This window comes from Barbus barbus, assembly GCF_936440315.1.
Source record: "Barbus barbus genome assembly, chromosome: 23".
Lineage (NCBI taxonomy): Eukaryota > Metazoa > Chordata > Actinopteri > Cypriniformes > Cyprinidae > Barbus > Barbus barbus.
This window is the reverse complement of record NC_136751.1, coordinates 7,596,519-7,616,046: the sequence shown is the minus strand read 5'-3', so window position 1 is coordinate 7,616,046 and position 19,528 is coordinate 7,596,519. Positions and strand designations below refer to the sequence as shown.

The window sequence follows — 19,528 nt, the reverse complement described above, 5'->3', positions numbered from 1 at the left end:
TTCAGATTTCACAGAACATGCTGTCTTGTAAATTTCACATCTTCTAATATTTAAAATTTAATGTAGGTCATTTTTTGAATTTGTAAACTTAATTTCATTATAAAAGATAAATATAATTTGAAAGTATCGTTTTTACTTATAATACATTTTGTTAGTCAATGTTTAATTTAGTTTACATACTATAAAGGCAACTTTGAAAGATCTTAATTTTTATTATGATAATAATAATAAAAACCTCAACATTGGTGTCAAGGCAAAATATTATTTTAAACAAAGCTATTTTTTTTCTTCTGAGCAAAGTGTTATTTAGACAAAATAAACAAACAGGTTGAACAGAAAACCTTCATTTTCAATCAATAACATGGTTATTTCTTCATGTCTTCCAACCATTTATAGGGTAAATTTGTCTTTGACCTGTCAAACTGTTTGTTTGGTACATTGAGGGCATGTCAGGGTTTGTGGGTACTGTTCCTAATTCATATGACAGGTTCTGTTCGCCCACCACAATCTTGTCAAAGCAGATTTTCACTGATCTCAGAGCAGTAAGGTTTATAGTGTTCCATATTTGTATTAAAACCACTTTGAGATTTTTTTTGCACATTCAATATTTGCAATACTTATTTATGCTGATCAAGGCATCACCTTTCACTGCGTATGAGCTGATATTTTACTGTTCATGTATGTTTGCAGCAGACAGCTCTGCGTCTGAGTGAATGTGGGACAGAGGTCATTCGGCTCTTCTCTGTGAGTCTGAACACAACAGGCTCTTTGTTCAGATTCTTCATTAGCACTGCTCCACATGTTCTGCACTGCATCAGTCTCTCCGCCTGTGACTCTCATGCATCATTAGGAAGACCAGACATATAAAATATACTTGCATACTCAGAAACTGCTAGTAAAATTCACAAATAATTACGAAAAAATAAGGGGATTTTTGATGTATTTATTATTGGTGTCCAGTAGAGGTCACTAATGTCTTGGAGAATAAAAGGAAAATAGAAAGACGACGTGGATATTACCCATAATTTTGTAAAAAAAAAAATATTGAACAATCATTAATGTACAAACAACTTAGCAATATCAAAACATCGTCACATTACAATATACAGAACAGGTGCATACAAATACAACAGAAAGAGAGAACAGAGAGAGGCAAAAATAAAAATAAAATAAAACACATAAAACATTGAAGGGGCTAGGGTTTTTCTTGTAAATCATATTCTATAATAATAGAAAACAGATTTATTGCATTCTTCCCCTTCATCCCCTTAAGGGCTTTTGTATACAAAACAAACTCATTATGAAATGCACAAAAGGCTGGTTTTACTTTCAAGTATTTAGATTTGTATATATAAAACTTTCCCATCATAAGGATGCATTAGCCCTGATATTACCTCCACCACAGGGATTTCTTCCTGAAACAGTCTAGAAATATGAAATATGCTTTCATTTTTTACAATAATGTTTTTTTCCCCACCATGATTCCTTGTTGCAATACTGAAGTGAGGAAGCTTCAAATTGGTAGAGAAAATCGCTTTAATGTTAAATTTGTCTTGGCATTTATCTTGGTGTGAAGAAACTTTGAAAAACATAGGTTGTACAAATGAGACGTGACCTAGAATTAGAAAACAGGATGACAAACTGAACAAACTTCAACATTTTTAATGTGCGTTACCAAAAGCAGTCTACCCTTGTTATTTAGGGCCATCTCTGCTGTAGTGGGCTAGCTGTTAGTACATGGTTTGCCTTGTTAGTTTGTTCCAGTAATCTGGAAGTCTGTTGATATATGTTGTAACTACACCATTAAGCATTCACTATTCTGCAAAAGGCATTTCATTATGTACAGGCAGTGGTGTAGTGGAGGGTATACGGCATATACCCACTTATTTATCAGTCGGCTTTGCGTAGGTTTTTCACAATCAGAAATTTCTTAAACTGGTGATCTCCTGTAAACGTTTCAGTCAAGGATCCAGTAAACGAATGCGTTCAAAACAGCAAATCTACTGAAAGTAGCCTAACAAAACGCGCCAGGTGAGGCTCCCCAGATAGCAAAATTTCTCTGGCTCTTATTTATTGATTAATTGATGTGGCCCAGACCTGGCCTGCATACTGTAGAGTGACTTCTATTATTTTATGTGGCCCAGGTCTGGCCCAGACACTTTAAGGCAGTGCTGGCTTGGTCCTCGAGCCAAATGTGGCCCAGAAACTGCTAAATGTATTTCAGCAGTGGAACACAAATACAACCATTTAAAAACATTAAAAAGGTTTTAATTATAAAATGACCAAATACTTTAATATAAATATATATTACCAATGAACAAATGTACTATAGTATAAACATTAACACTTTTTAAACCACAGAGTAACAAGTAAAATATATTGACTGATTATTATACAGTATATAAAAAACATTGTGTCGTAATTCAGTTCAGTTCTTATCAAATGGTGTCAGTGCAGTCAAGTCAATAATATTGCTGAATATTAAGTGTCTTCAACTAAGACAAAAGGCATCATTAGCTGCGTTTACATGGATCCTAATAATCCGATTATAATAGGACTAAAGCACAATCGAAATAAAAAAGTCACATGTAAACATGTCAGTCGGATTGAATTGGCTAGATCTGATTAAAATTTCGATCGGATTGTAAGGGGTGGTTTGCAGTCCAAATGAGAGGACATGTAAACACTTGATCGTATGGAAAACCGAAGATGGAAAGTACTAAAAATAGCGTAATGACGTATGACGTGCGGAACGAGCTGTTCTTGCCGGTGAATAAAAGTGTCATTAATGAGTGTCCAGTCATTCGAAAACGCTGCTTTCACTCAGGGAGCAGGACAACGTCCCACCAGTCCTTGGTTAACTCTCATCCACAGACGACTGGTTTTGGGCACGGGAAGGGGCACTTTAACTGCTTTCTAAAGTAAGCAGCACTGCACAATAGTTAATGTGCTGGTCCACCATCTAAAACTATACTCTTCGTGGCATTTAAAACATCAAACAACACGAGATTGAACATTAAATCAATTAAATAACTTATTTTTGCAGCTGAAGTATTCCTTTCTTTCTCTCAGGCGGCTGGTCTAGCAGCGGCCCGCTAAGAGAGTTCATTTTTCCCCCCTGAAAACCAATACAATTGCAAATTTGGCATTGATTTTATGCAAGAGTTCAAACTATTAGTTAATATTAAGTGCTCTATAATTAAGACACAATATTGACAATGTTGACCATTTCTGCTCGATTTGGTTAGCCTAACAAAGATCACAGCAGAACATCTCAGAGCAACCGAATTAATCATATGAGTCATTGATTCAATAAATCATTCATAAAGGCACTTGCTTCATTCTTGAATGAATAGTCTTCTGATCAAATCGTTTGAATAAATAACTAAATGACTCACTCATTAAGACAGTCACTGCTCTTTACTTTCATTTTTAACAGTAGCTTATTTTCCCCCAACATATGTGTATATTAAAAAAACAACAACTCATTTTGTTAATGTGTGTATTATGCTCTCATTTGTATTTGTTTTTGTTTTGTCGTGGGACAGGCAACCACAGAGTGTGTGTCATGTGGCCTAATCAGTGACTGAATGAATGAACGTGCCTGTTTTTGTTTAATAAAAGTGTGGAGAATGAGAAAAACACTACATATTGCGTGTGTTATTAATGAGCTCTGCTAACAAATTTTAAAACGCATAGCATTATTTATGCAGTTGTAATTTTGGAAAAAGCATTCATGTTACATTTCAGTATCGTTAAACTGTGTGTAAATGCAAATAAATGCCATTGACTTCTGCTGCTTTCTTCTGCTTTTTTTCTGCAGTGGAAAGATACATTTTTGTTGAGGTTGATTTCATTTGATTAGTGTCTTATATTAACTGTAAATAATTAATAAAATGTAAAAAAATATTAAACAAAAGTTGATGACACATTTAATAAGGTTAAGAAAAATTTTAAAAAATGTATTAGCAAAATTGTCTGGTGAGTGAAAATTAATTTAAAACCCTGTTGCAGACCCCTGGTATAGTAGCATGTACGGGCAAGACAACAGGTTTAGTAAGGGGTGGGGGAGCATACCCCCACTTCTCCAGAAAACGTGCAGATAGTATACATTAAAATAGTGTTTCGGTGACATTCAAGACCAATTCACGTGTTTTAATTTTTAGAATATTTCTAGTGACTTACAGTCATACTTCAGACATCATCAGCGTTATTGTAAAAAGACTCTTATTTTGACATGTTGTGTTTATGTCTTTAGACGGAAGTGTCCTTTCTTTAATTAGAGTAAAGTTCACGGACGTTGTTTGACTTATCAAATATTGTGCCTCAGCTTTTGAGTTGATCTCTTCCACATCAGCATGTTTGCACTAAAGGCACTAAGGAGTTTTTCTCCTGCGACGAGAAATGTTTATTTGCGGAGTAAACAGGCGTTTATCGTGACTCTGTCGAGGTGAGTCACATTTGTGGTGACTTTATTGTTTTCGTAATCTTTCGTGTTTTCTCATAGTTATGTTTCATCATAATTCACAGAAATAGTTCATTTTAGTTATTTATTTCTCTGATGTATGAATTAATAATTCTCAAAGGAAAAACTATGTATTTTTACATATGAACAACATTTATATTTTTATTGCTAAAAATCAATAAGAAACTGGTAGCAGGTGTTACTAAAACACTGGTGTTGAAGAAAAAAGTACCTCTACATACATTAAATATATTGTGTTTTTAAAATATAGCATGTAAGGCAGTTTAATAAGGTCCACCAAACAATTCACGTTGTTATTATTATTCCAGTTAACTTCTACAGTAAAGAATATGATATCAAATCATTGCCCCACATTATATATTTGCAATAAAATATATTTTTTAATATTACCAATGTAATCAGAAATGTTGCATTTACATTATCATAATGACAAATAAGGAGGGCAGCTATATATAAAATTGTGGGAAAGACTAATCTCATTGTAGTTTTGTTGTAACATATCCTGAATGGTTAAAAATAGCAAACAAAAAGGGTTAATATGTGCATTTTCGTATTTAACGTAATTGTTTTTTAGAATGAAATTAGTATACACATAATTACAAAAAAGTATAATGGTATTATGCTTTTCTGTAAATGGACAGTTTTGTCTTTTATGGTACCTTGGAGTGCTGAATATATTATTAAACGGGATGATAAATCAGTGATAATAATATATTCATAATATTTGAAGAACTATAGCAAAGGAGTTAATTTGATTCCCAGAATGCAGCATGCGGAGGTCCAGCATGACGAAACAGCAGCACCTTTTCGACCTGAAACTCCCATGGCCAAGACCCTGATGGACATCGGCACCAGACGGATCTTCTCAGAGGAGCATGATCTATTCCGTCAAAATGTGCGGCGGTTCTTTCAGGAGGAAGTTGTTCCACATCATGCTCAGTAAGTCACCAGTGTGGGACATCGCTCTCGCTCATCCTGAATATGATGTGATAGGTTTCATACTGTATGCTAATAGGTGGGAGAAGGCTGGTGAGGTCAGTAGAGAGGTTTGGGAAAAGGCCGGAGAACATGGATTGCTAGGAATATATACACCTGAGGAGCATGGAGGAATCGGAGGGGACCTCCTGTCTGCTGCTATAGTGTGGGAGGAGCAGTGAGTAGCCCCACCTTCACTTGTCTGTCATAGTAGCTCCTTCCTTACCTGTCTGAAAATTCACAATTTTAAAACTCTTTCGGTTTCAAATCATGAGTGTGAATTTCAATGGGACATCCCATAGGAATTTGAATGACGAGAAGAGGAAATTACAGAACTGTGTACAGTCAAATTTATCATAGTTATATAACAGGAGTTATGCAATAAAATAAATTAATTGGACTGATTAGATATTTTTAATGTTCAGTCCTGTCAAAAAGTTACCACGCTCACCAAAACAAATTTTAATTCTGCAACCGCCAAACACCACAAAATGCCCTCCATATCCTGTTCTGAAAGTGTCAAATAAAAATATATTAAATGTAATAATAAAACAAAATATTGAACTATAGATACAAATATATATAGACATATATACAAAATACACATTTCTACTTTTAAGCACTGATTATTGATATAATCAGGAAATACCTCTTCATCTGCTTGATGTTTTTGAATAATTATTTAAAAATAAACTTCACTTTGAAATGCATTGCAATATGGTAGCAAACCAGTCGTATGTTTTAAACTTACAGCAGTCAGTTTTTTTCATTCTACTTCCTTTAAATTTAGAATTGAACTGGAGTTTCAGTTCTTGGCATTTCAGTTTTGAATAAAGCACAACCCTGAATGTCTGGGATGCAGGTTTTTTCCCCTTGGCTTTGTGTGTCTGTGTGTAATGCAGTGGGTGTTCTGACTCTGTTTGTGTTGTAGAATGTACTGTAACTGCAGTGGTCCTGGGTTCTCTCTCCACTCTGAGATTGTAATGCCTTATATCAGTCACTATGGCTCTAAGGCTCAGATCGAGCACTATATTCCACAGATGACTGCTGGGAAATACATCGGGGCCATCGCTATGACAGAACCTGGAGCCGGCAGGTGGGCTTCAGTGCAGGCATGACATTAAAGAATAAATGATACTTTTAAAGATACAAAGACACTGACTCCCAGTCAAATAGTGCACAATCATTTGTTCCCTGTGTCATCCTGGTTCACATGTTTAATTTTCTCTCTGAAGTGACCTTCAAGGAGTGAAGACATTTGCAAAAAAAGATGGAACTGACTGGATTCTTAATGGAAGCAAGGTATGAACAATGGCTTCTGATGCAGAGAATTTTTCTATTAGTCAGTCAATTAATAAAACTGTTCATATAGCATCTATCAAACAAATTCAATGCAAGCATAAAGTGACCGATGCAAAATACAAGAAATGAAAATAGTACAAAAATAGTTTCTAATAAAAAAGTACAATAGAAATAAGTGATTATGATGGTAATAAATATAAAAGCCAGACTAAATACGTGTATTTAATTAAAATATACAACATTTTAATAATTTTTAATTTAGGATTGAAATAGAATTTAAAATGCTATTCAGCTTAATGCCAATGTAATAACAGATGAAGTGGGAGTTGCAGAAGTTAATAAAAAAAATGCTTATTAGATTAAAAAATCGTATGCACCTCTCACTTCATTTGTTGTTACAGTGGAATGGGGCATCAGAAAATATTTTAATTGTACTGTGTGGAACAGCTTTAGTTTTTTATTAAATCAGTTTTAAAATCAGTGGCAGAATATAGCAAGCTGTGGGGAGTGATGTACCATAGCAAGTATTCAGAAGCCAAAAAATAAAAAAGTATCATGCTTGTTTTTGATTTCCTCACAGATACCTGATCTAATATCCATTCTTTTCTCCTGAAAGTAGTCAGCAAACCTTTCACATTAATAAAAGTTCAGTACTGTAGTTAATATTCAGTAGAATGTTTGTTCCTTTATTTCCTGTATAACCAAAATTAATGGCAATGAATGCTGCTGCATATAGTCCCTACGAGCCATTTTTGTAGGCATTAAACTGCCAGAATTTTAAAAGACATTGCATTGAACTTTCAGCGCCGCAACTTTGGAGATATTGTTTCTGCTCAAACAGCAACATTACACACTAACTAACGTTAAAAAAGTGAAATCACAATCAACCACCCCTTTAAATAATGTTCCTTTAGGTGCACTTATAATGTTGCTATGATTTTTCATCAAAAACAGTCATAATTTAAAAGTAAATAAATTAATAAATGACTTGAATGAATAAAGTCAAAGTTTTTCCATTCCATCCTAACTTTCCATTAGGTTTTGTTAAATCGCAGTCTTGTTCTTCGGTCACTTTCTCTCAGGTGTTCATCACTAACGGCTGGATGAGTGATGTGGTGATTGTAGTTGCTGTAACTAACCGCGAGGCAAAGACAGCAGCTCATGGAATCAGTCTGTTCCTGGTTGACGGCGGCACTAAGGGCTTCCAAAAGGGCCGCAAACTGGAGAAGATCGGACTCAAAGCTCAGGTTCCCCTTAAAGCTTTCCATATACATAACATCTGTTTAAATGCAGTTGCCAGTTTGTGTGAGAGTTTGTTTAGAATTTATTGAATCTAATTAAATGTACATTATAGTTTAATACAGATTAATAAAAAGGTCTAGTTATAAATGTATTGGGTATTTGTTTCTGTGCAGGATACAGCTGAACTGTTCTTTGAGGATGTGCGTTTGCCCGCTGAAGCTTTGTTGGGTCAGGTCAATAAGGGATTTTACTATCTGATGAACGAGCTGCCACAGGTATAAGAGTGAGAGCACAAATCTGCTGCTCTCTTTTGAGTTATCTTATTCTTGATTATACTGCAACATATTTAATGGTTTGTGTGTGGGTAGTTGTATGATATGTATTCTATATAATGCCTTAAAATAGTGTTTATAAACAACACAGTGCTGCTTTTTTAGAAGAATGTACAGAACATAAATGATTATTATTTGTATTGAGTTAATCTCTCCCCATTTCTTCTAACCCGCTTTAGGACCCAGTCAATTCCCTCTCACATATTGTCTCCGTCTGTGAAGATCATTTGTGCATGAATTGCATTGTCATATAAGATATAAATATTATGAGGGAATTTGAAAATCCCTACAAATAGGCTCACGCCCTGTTATAATGAACTATAAGAGGAATAGGAATAGATTTCAGTTTGTTTCTTTCTATGTTATTTTGCAGGAGCGTCTTCTTATAGCAGTCATGGCTCTTGCCAGCTGCGAGTTCATGTTTGAAGAGACGAGGAACTATGTGATGCAGCGGAAGGCGTTCGGCAAGACCATCGCTGACCTGCAGGTCAAATTTTATTTATTATTTTTTTAAATTTCTTACGTTATTTTTTTTATATATTTGAAGATAAGTGAGCAAACATTTCTAACACAGTATTCCTAATTTTTGTTGATAATGATTATAATATTTACACTTTTATGGGAAAGTAAATAAAAAGGACAGAAAAACGGTCCCTTTGACCATTTTCAAAGAAGTGGTACTTTTCTAACAGACATAAAACATCATTGTATGTTCAAAAATAATTAATTAATCATTTAATTTTTGTTAGCAGTAAATAAATAATCATTAAAATACAGTTGTATCTATTATATCAGCTCTGCATTATTTTTCAATGTAAACAATGAAGCTTTTAAGCTGAGAATAAACGGTTTCCCCTTTGTTTCTAAAGTCTCTCCATCATATAGTTTCATGTTAGCCTACAGAAAATATTTCTGGAAACTATAAATAAATACAAATAATTGATAGTAACACATAGTTAATCCAAAAGTTACTTATACAGTAAATTCCTGAGGTGTCCTGTAATTAACCAGTTAGTAATAATGCTCAAATATATAAATATATATGTACCAAAAACTGTCATTATGTAGTTTATATGACAGTTTTACACTTAACGGTCTAATGTAGTTCCACCTGTTCCATTCTTTTTTTTAATAGCGTAATTGAATGGTTCACGTAACAATATGCACTGAAATATACTGAATAATCTATTAGGATTACACTGAAATGATCAGGGAACAAAATACACACAAACTTCAGATTGACCTGCACAGTTGCAGGTTCTACACGCAACCAGCAAGAGCAAAAGATTTTGTGAACTTTGACACATTTTACTCTTATCGTTAGTTCTTGTGGAGATTAGTATCTGCCCCACTTTATTATCTTGTTGTGACTGGGCGGACCCTAAGTTTCTGAACTCTACAGGTATGATATGTACAGTACATTTTGAATTTTTCAAAACAAGCCACAACTTGGTTTTAATAAAGTAACTGTTTATATAGTATGATTGTTTTCATATAATTTTTTAGTTTTTCTATTTAAAAAATATTTATGGTATGACCTCTTTAAAAAAAAAAAAACGTTTTCAGTTGTATTAAGTTTCTCTGCCAGATCCTCACAATTAGTTTCCTCATTTGTTTAGTGTGCTTTTAACCTCACGTAAGGTCATGGCCACACACTCCCTTTGTAATTGTATCCCTCCATCCTGCCTGCAGTTTGAGACAGATGCTCAGAGAAATTGAATAAGCTCCATTACACGGTTCATTTATACATATGGATGAGTAGAATCAGTGAGGGCTAAATCAGGTTTGCACTAATAAAACCTCATTATCATCAGAGCTATAACTGATCATCTTCCGTCTTTCAGGTGGTGCAGCACAAACTGGCTGAGTTGAAGACAGAAATCTGCGTAGGTCGAGCTTTTGTTGACAGCTGCCTTCAGCTCCACGGTGAGAAGAAGCTGGACTCGAGCACAGCGTCCATGGCCAAATACTGGTGAGACTTGTGATGATGAAAAGAAAAAATCACAGATTTTCGGCAGCGTTGACCATCAGAAAGCTTCTTTGTTTGAAAGTGACTTGTGTGTGAGCAATACTCAATACATCTTCATTACATACTGTACTTTATACATACTAAAAGAAATGAGTCATTGCTAGTTTCAAATATTGCCATCACTCTTATCACTACTGAACACTCTAGTACTGTCAAAAGCTGATGTATTTTGAAATTTGAATCTAACAGATCCATCATCCAGATCTCATTCCCCCTCCACATGTATTCGCATTCAACAAGTCGTTTCACTTAGAAATGCATCACCGTACAACAGTAATGTCAGTCGCAGCTTCCATTTCATGCTGACTGATTGTGACAATAATGGCAAACAACAAGATATTTGAAAAAAGCTCTACCGTTGTTTTATGTAAAGCATTGCATGCCTGATGAAGTCTATAGAAAGCACCACTTTTCTTGCATCTTTTTTCCTCCGTAGGGCCTCAGATTTGCAGAATAGAGTTGCTACTCAGTGCCTGCAGCTTCACGGAGGATGGGGCTACATGTGGGAGTATCCGATAGCCAAGTGAGTAACAGTCACTGAGAAGTGTATGATCAGCGCTGATGGGCATTTGCACTTGTAACCAGTATACTGTATGATATTTGTTCTGTGACAGTGACGGCATGCAGTTGTTAAAGGGTTAGTTCACCTACAAATGAAAATTAGTCAATTTTAAATTCTGTCATTTCAAAAGATTTTTTTCTAAAACAAAAGGAGAAATTTACAAAGTATGCGAACTATGTGAATTGCATTAATCTGAGGGAAAAACTGCTGCCTTTTCAAATACATTTAAAATGCATGCATGAGTGCCATCACTTTGACAGAGCTGCATAAGCTAGGGGCGGTGCTATCTATTTGTGTGAAAATTTATTTAAGTTTACGTCATTCACTGTAAATCACATTACTTGGAGGAGCTTGACAGCTTGTTTTTTTTGACAGTTATTCTGGTGTCCAGCAGAGGGTGTGTTTCTCTCAGCTCTGCACTGTTACGCCAACACAATATCTCTCACTCTATAAATGTAGCTAAAACTGGATTCATTTGCGTTGTCATTTATAGAAGACCTTCAGTGTTTTGTGAAAGACATTTAAATATTTTTTCCATAGAAGCTTCAGTTTGATTATGATTTCTGATTAGTCACTCTTGATAACTGCAGTCTGTTATATATTTGTATATTTTCTTGGCAGCAGATGCACCCTGTGTAGGTGTAAGATGCCTCTTTGAGAACCTCCCGTAATATTTATACATGACCAGTCTTTTAAAATCTGTTGTATTGCTTAGTGCAATATAAATACAGCTTTTAGAGATCACCTCACCCTCAAACGAGATAAAAAAAATAAATATTTTTTTAAACCAGTGTTTTGGACTATTAAGAGTCTTTTACTTTCATGACAATATGAAGCACATTTTCTCCCCAAATTCTTATTTTTGTAATGAAATATGAGGGAATTTCTGGTCTTCATTACTTTAATGTAAGACTACTTTAATTTAAAAATATATTATTTAAATTGTGAAGTATTCATAGATATTTGCAGCATCTCTTATGTGTTTCAGTAATGAGAGTGATTTTTATTTTTTTCTTAATTATAATAAGAATTTGAGGGGAAATGTGAATGCCATGAAAATGTCACTATGTAAAAAATCTTAATGGTCCTAAAAATAGGCTTCAATGAATATAATTTGTAGGTGAAATATGACTGGAAGATTCTTGAGATTCACCCAGCCGGATTTTCAATCTTGACTCATAAATAAAATGCATTAGAAACATTTTAATGATTGTCTCGTGTGCTTTCTTTCAGGGCTTTTGCAGACTCCAGAGTTCAACCCATCTACGGCGGAACCAACGAGATCATGAAAGAACTCATCTCACGCAACATCGTTAGTAAAAAATAAATGCAGGAAGTATTAAAAAGATGAGGGTTTGATTTGGTGCCTTTTTTTCTGTAACTGGAGCTTCACTGATTGTTGATTTAGAAAAATGATCTCAGATTAATTATTCAACGCATACAAAGTGTTCAAGTCATGTGAAAGTTTGCTTCTATCATATGACGTCTGTTTGTGACTCTGCTGTATGTATGGATATTTTGCACTACTAAATGCAGAGAAGTTGTAAAGTTCAGATACGTTTGTAGTTATTTGATTGTTTGATATGTGAATACCAACTGTATACTAAGTCTTTATAAAGATACTTCTTTCATCTAACAATGTGATTCTCTTTTCGTCAAAGACACCTTCAGGACACTAAAAACGGTCTGTGAATTTTAATCATGCACTGTTATGATTCGTGTAAACAAAGAGAGTCTGTTTAAGTGTGTGTGTAAGTTTATGAGTCTCTGGTTGGATGGTGTGTTCATAGTGAGTCATTAAGCAGAGGTGGGTGGTCTGTGAGAGTTAGTTGGTGGGTGTTATAAAGAGATTAAAAGCAGAGTGTTCAACTCTCTCTCCATCCCGCCTTGTTTCTCTCATGGGTGTAATTATAGAGCAGTATTCCTTTATTCCAACATAGAGGTGCGCTATGAAAGTTCAGAGTAACTATAGATTAGACCGAGGAGAGGAAATCGTCTTTCAAAAGCGAATTTGACGGTCGGTCACAAATGAATCGTTCCTTTGAGCTGATACTTTAATGTTTCGATCGAAGTGTTTCGAAAATCACTATTTTATGAGAGAACAAAATGGAACAAAGCACAAATACTGCAACAATAACCAAACCAAAAACAACATTTAAGACCGTTTTTCTTCCTAGTCAGTGAGAGAGAGACAATTTTATGACAACAATTTAGCAAACATCCCCAGGGTTGCCAAGTCATGTGGAATGTTGCTGCTTTTAAAGTGTTTCTCTGGGTTGATTTTTTTTTTCACCTGTGTGTTTAAGGTTTGACATACTGCATAAATTATATTTGGCTGAAAAGCAGGTTTTGCCACTTGTAGGGAGCTTTTAAGTTGTGTTTATGGTCACTAGTGATTTTCAGTTTGCATAACAGTGACTGTATTTAAATATGCACTTTAGGTATTGGAATTGCATTATTTAAAGACCTGGCAACCCTGCACATCCCCACTGCTCTGAAGAGCTGTCATTCATCTTAGTAAGGCTCCCCTGTTAGTGCACACTGTGAGGGGGTGTTTGAGCATGTGGGTTGATTTGTAACCTGTTGATGTCTAACAGCCTGTCATGTCTTTCTGTTCTTTAATACAACAATTATTTAATTCCTGGACGACCCGATCCAGTGAAGTCTGCCTTGGCAGCTAAATTTGGGCTCTCAGTCGCACATCTTGATCTGTGAAGCCACTGTGTGGGAGATCCTGAGCTGTTAGAAAAATTAGTGCCATTCCTCATTAGCAAGCCTATAGGCAGAGTCTGCTTGTCACTTTTTTCAAAAAAAAAAAAAAAATATTTTTTTGTCCATACAATAAAAGTCAACTTAATCAATGGTATATGCTTTTTATTAAAGCCATTCACATTATTATTATTATTATTTATAAAACTTATTATTTATAACTTATTATTTATAGAAACTTATATTGTTTCTATAGATATAATCAACAACTTTGAATAGTTTTATATTTCTCCAGGGTTTTTAATATGATTATGCTTCATGGGATTGTAGCTCTTCCCTCACTAAAGGTGCTAAATACAGTGTAAGGTGTAAAAGTGTGTAATGTTGTGATTCACCTTGTAACCCGTTGGCTTGGTTCATTACTTATAATGCTTTAACAAAATTGGAAAAATGAATGGAAACCAATGTCGCTGCAAGTACAGGTGGGCACTATTGCATTCTTTAATGGAATATATATATATATTTTTTAGATGTTATATTTCATTTTATTTTCTCAGAATATGTGGCTACTTTTGAATGGCTGTCAATGGAGATACACTGTAACTGTGTAGTTACCACATCTACCAGCAGGGACTGACTGGACCAAGCCAGCCAGCCAAACCTTGACCCCTTGACTCATACAGCTATGACAGGGAATTTGGACCAGTGAGTGCTTAGTCACTTTTAAAAGTGAATGAATGGCAAGTAATACAAGAAATGTTCACCAGATGTGTGTCATTAAAGTGTCATTGTCTTTCATTTCTTTCTTAATACTTTTTAAATCTGGTCTTTCAAATACATAGACATGTCAGTCTGTTCTCTTCTTTTGTGTTCAGAAAAGAGGAATTAAAACTCTTTATGTTAATAGAAAAGGAAGTTTTAAAACTCTGACAGACATGGTTAATAAATGGCGAGTCCTCTTCTCTAATTTAAAAGGATCTGCCTCATACAGAATTTTCAAGAACTTTAGTAGTGGTTGAATAGAGTGATTTAACTGAACTCCCATTAGTCACGCTGCATTCAAGTCATGTTAGAATGATCGTATTTAGAAGTTGAGCACGAGTAATAATTACCAGCAGGAAACAGGGCTTGTCAATTACGTCAAGAATTATAACGGAAGCAGATTGTTATTGATCATAATACGTTGTATTCTGAATGTTGATGATGTAATTTAGTTTGTAAAAAGCTTGCCAGAAAACACTCATTTAGCCTAGCTGGTTTACGAAGAAACCAAATGTTGCCAGAATCTTTCTTTCTGGCAACATGAGAATGAGAAGATACATTATTAAAGCATCATCATTGTTCATCTAATGTCATTCTTTTGGTTTTCAATTTATAACTTTAGTGCAAAAAGCTCCCTGTTGTTGACGGGAAATGAAAAAAAGAGAGCAAAATATAAAATTGTACCACGACTTCATTTCATTCCAACCAAAATCACTTGATCACAAGTGATGTTGTAATATAATTTCCAAACTAAATATCAACAAATAAGAGACCAGACCATTTGTTAAAACTGCATAAAGGATAGCAGTAGAATAAAGGATAAAGTAGAATCATACTTTCACTTTCTTGAGAACATCACTGGATTTATGTGCTGCAACTAAAATAAAACTACGGTAATAAGCTTTACTGTAAGTTAACATTCTTTCTTATCAAGGGCCACGTTCACACTGCGGCAGAATATAGTTGTCAGACCTTAATCTGAGTATTGCGTTCACGCACGTTTCGATTATTTATGGAAGTGACAATCGCATTTAGGCTATAGCCGATCTCACACCGGCAAAGCTTTGAGGTACGGTTGGAACTGTACTGGACAGTTTGTCACGTTAACAGAGCTCTGCGCTGAACATATGCGTTTAGTGTGTGGTTTGGCTAATTTACAGAACATTTTGAGACTTGCACCTGTAAGTAAATGTGGTTGTCAATCCCAAACACTGACATTGTGAACGCAGCAAGGTCATCAAAGATGTCCCTTCTAGTTAACCAAAGATGCTGAGTAGAATAGTGCTGCATTCCATTTAACTCATCCATCTAACTTCTTATTTGGAAGATCACAATGACTTTACTTTCTAAATTGCAAGAGAATGGTTTATGGTAAGGGGAAAGATATTGAAGTTGAAATATCCCACATCTGACTTTGTATGGAACGCAGAATACTATTCTAACTGACAGGAGATCCTAACTGGCTAAACAGTATGAACCAATCAAACACAGATCAACCACAGTAGCTGAAATAACAAAAGGACACTACAGGAAGTTCATATGGATCGTTTATTGACAGATAATAGTGCTACACTCTGGGGTTACTTAACAGGCTTATGGAATAGTCACATTTCTCTTCTGCATGTACGTATATGCACATTTACATGCTCTGAAACATCAGGATCTGGAAAAACCAAGCACAGGATCATGGTAGCTGTTGTGACACTGAGTCATTACAAAGGCAAAAGACAGAAGACCAAAACTGCAAAGTTTATTTACAATCTTTCTGATGCACTTCAGTTATGTATTTATTTTTGGCTTATGCTCTGTTCAACAAAGGTTTGCGCCATTGTTCTGTTAAGCTCTCAATGCTTTAGGGATAGTTCATCCAAAAATATATACTTTTCATAATCATTTACTTGGCTTTATCTCATTCTAAACCCGTATGACTTTATTTCTACTGAAGAATCCAAGAGGTTGTGCAAATACAGTGAATGGGGACAGACACTGCCAAGCTTTAAATGATATTTTAAATGGTTGCATTCACATTGATTCATGTTCAAATGTCTTAAGAGAGCACATTCTGTCAGGTTTGCTATCAGTAATACCAAATGGCATTATTTTTCTGCATCTTTCATAACTGATTCATTTGCAACAAATTGTATGTTTTGTTAGAAATATCGGAAGGTGAAATTATCACTGAAAATATCACATTTATGGTATAGTTTTATAGTATAGTATAGTTTTATTTTCCCCCTTAATTACATTTTACAGAAAAGAAAAACACTTTGATTATGCTAAACATCTCCTTTGAGTTCCACAATAAAAATGAAGCCGTACAGGTTTGGAACATCATGTGGTTGGACCTTTGATGTTGAATATATCCCTTTAACTTTTGAGTAGATTAACTGGGCATCTTAACTGGTTCTTATGGACATACAGAAGAAAGCTTGGGTTGCATTGCTAGGCCATTCTTAAAGGATAGGTAGATCAAATTTCATACAGTGCATATAAAGGAGCTCGTAATTTAAAACGTTCCTGCAATTGCACACAAAGGACAGGTTTTCGGGACACCGATTCATTCAGGTTCTCCACTTAAATGGATTTTCCCCAAACTATCATCAGGTACGTTGACAATACAGACCAGGATTTGGCTTTAATCTTGTTTGACCATCTCTACAGGTTGGGTTACAATCACATCATCAAGTTATCATAGCCTAAATTTCAAACAAAAACCAAAGAACGCAAGTTGCGTAAAATCCCGCCATTCAAATCCCAGTAGCCTGATGAAGTCTCTTCTGGCGAACCGTGAACTGGAGGTTAAAGTGTGCCCTCATCTAGGAGTTTGTTTATCCCATCACAGATCTTCCTCAGGTTAAGTCTGTACTGTTCAGATGGGCCGTACAGCTTGGTCAGGAAATCCACATCTGCGAAATGGTTGAAAACATGGTCGATCCGTGCATGGGAGCGTGCGGTCAAGTGGTGCTCCACCAGCTCGTGGAGAAGGTCCCTACATTCCATCAGCAGCTCGGAAAGAATGCCACGGTCAAATGTGTACTCCACCTCATAAAAGCTCACCACCGTCATGGCCGCCTGGTTCATCTTCTTTTTGAAACGCTCAACGGTCTCCATCTCATCAGGACTGAATTGGTGGTTTCGGTAGAGAATGCCAATCTTCAAGGCGATCTTGATGACATCTTTGATGATCTTGTGAGCTTCCTTCTTGCTCTTGGTGTATTCACGACTGGCCTTGTAGAGTTCGTCCAGAATCTCGCTGCTGGTATCGTCCGTGAGGAGATTTGCCACGGCCATGGTGGCCATTTTACTCAAGATCTTCTTTTGGGCCTGAAGGGCCAAACTTTTGGAGTTGAAGCTCTCTTGCCCTATACAAACAAAGAAGAAAGTAAAGTTAGCCACTCCAAGGATTTTTCCCTCTCTCTCTCTCACATAAGTCAGTTTGAATGTCAGCAATGTTCAATTTTTCTACAGAACATTTTTCTGTAAATGGGCTGCAGCGTTTTGAGTACCCAGGTCAAGGGCAGTCTATCAGACATCTCTGTTAATACCATGCTGAAAGGCTTAAAATATATAAAAAAAATCCATCTGTCTTTCAACATGTTTTGCTCAAAGAAGTGCGGATGTTTTTCTGAACCTTTATTATTGTGGAAACCTCTATTCAGTTGTTATTCTAGCATTTTTAAAAGACTGATACATTCCTTTGATGTTGAATTCTGTATCTCCTGAATGAACAGATGGAAGAAATATTTTTTTAACAATACATTATTGATATATTTATTTAATTTGTGCTGATTTACTACAGAAAAGGATGGAGAAAGGAGATGGAGGTGGTGACATCAGCACATAAAGGAAAATAATTTAAGTCTGAACAAGTTTTGATTAAATATTAGAAAGAAAATATATTTATTTATCTCTTTGCAGAGTTATAAAAACTAATTAGAAAAGGTGGTAGAGCATCACTGGCCAATGCAACTGATTTTATGTAACACAATGACGTTTATAGTCTTTTTAAGAGGAACTTTATTGTGCCACTGTAGGTGTGCCATAACCGTATTGTGTGCAAATGGATGGCAGCAAACCTGTTGATTTACTAATGATTTATACAGTGTTTATTGGACTGTGATAATATTAGTAAAAGCTCCCTGGCCAGACTAGAGACACTGTGCTGTTTGACACACTGTGGGCGGTACCCATAGTTCCTCTGGGTGTGTGAGATTCTCAGCGTGTTCATTCTGCTGAGGTGTGTTGTCTGTCTGATCTGGTGTTGTAGAGGTAGGAACTGTACGTTCAATAACTCAATAATAAGATTTGGGCCAAAAATAGGAGAATGAAAAAAAAAAGGATTGCATTCAGGGAAGGCTGAGGGTTTATGAATCTCATGCGGGATTCCATGACTTGAGAAAAAGATTGATGATGGTCTAGTTTTGACAAGTTTCTCTCTCTCTCTCTCTCTCTGTTTTTTGGTGAAATGTCAACCCTGGAAACAACTAATATGTATACCGGTGTTTCCAGATTCCATACACAATATATGTATTTTCAAGGCTGCATCTCATTGCTAGTTTTACTTGATCTTAGGGCTATGTTCGACATTATAGATCATGACATACTCATAGATCGATTACAAAACTATATGGGTATTCAAGGGCAGGCTTTAAGATGGTTTAGATCCTACTGTACCTGTCCGATCGCTACCAATTTGTTTATTTAAATGTGGAGTAATTTCAATTATCACTAGTAAAGTATGGAGTGCCACAAGGATCTGTCCTAGGTCCTCTGCTATTGTCAATATACGTGTTGCCCCTTGGTAATATTATTAGAAAATACGGGATTAGTTTTCATTGTTATGCTGAGGATACTCAACTATATATCTCAACAAGACCAGATGAAACTTCTAAATCATCTAAGGTAACAGAGTGTTCTAAAAATGTAAAAGATTGGATGACCAATAATTTTCTCTTATTAAATTCGGATAAGACAGTACACAGAATCTCTTGGATTACAATTTGCAACTAGACAGATGTATGGTTACTTCCTCTACAGTCAAATATCTGGGTGTTATATTAGACAGAAACTTCAACCATATTTCCCATGTTACAAAAACAGCATCTTAGAAACACTGCCAAGCTTCGAAA

At 35.4% G+C, this 19,528-nt stretch overlaps 2 protein-coding genes across 2 annotated transcripts in view; one reads left to right on the top strand and one right to left on the bottom strand.

Moving 5' to 3' along the window:
- The first annotated feature begins 4,059 nt into the window (after positions 1-4,059).
- Positions 4,060-12,807, top strand: acadl (acyl-CoA dehydrogenase long chain). Its single transcript, XM_079374349.1, has 11 exons — positions 4,060-4,450; positions 5,249-5,425; positions 5,502-5,639; positions 6,393-6,557; positions 6,697-6,763; positions 7,846-8,010; positions 8,179-8,280; positions 8,711-8,824; positions 10,182-10,309; positions 10,803-10,889; positions 12,162-12,807. Exons 1-11 carry the CDS (start codon positions 4,359-4,361, stop codon positions 12,253-12,255), a joined length of 1,329 nt encoding a protein of 442 aa, XP_079230475.1. The 5' UTR covers positions 4,060-4,358; the 3' UTR covers positions 12,256-12,807.
- Positions 12,808-15,934: 3,127 nt separating this feature from the next.
- Positions 15,935-19,528, bottom strand: part of LOC306843258 (tumor necrosis factor alpha-induced protein 8-like protein 3) — a 44,248-nt gene continuing 40,654 nt past the window's right edge. The window contains exon 2 of the mRNA XM_079374627.1: positions 15,935-17,761. Within this exon, the coding sequence (XP_079230753.1) occupies positions 17,199-17,761 (563 nt within the window). The 3' untranslated portion in view covers positions 15,935-17,198. The remainder of the gene's footprint in view (positions 17,762-19,528) is intronic.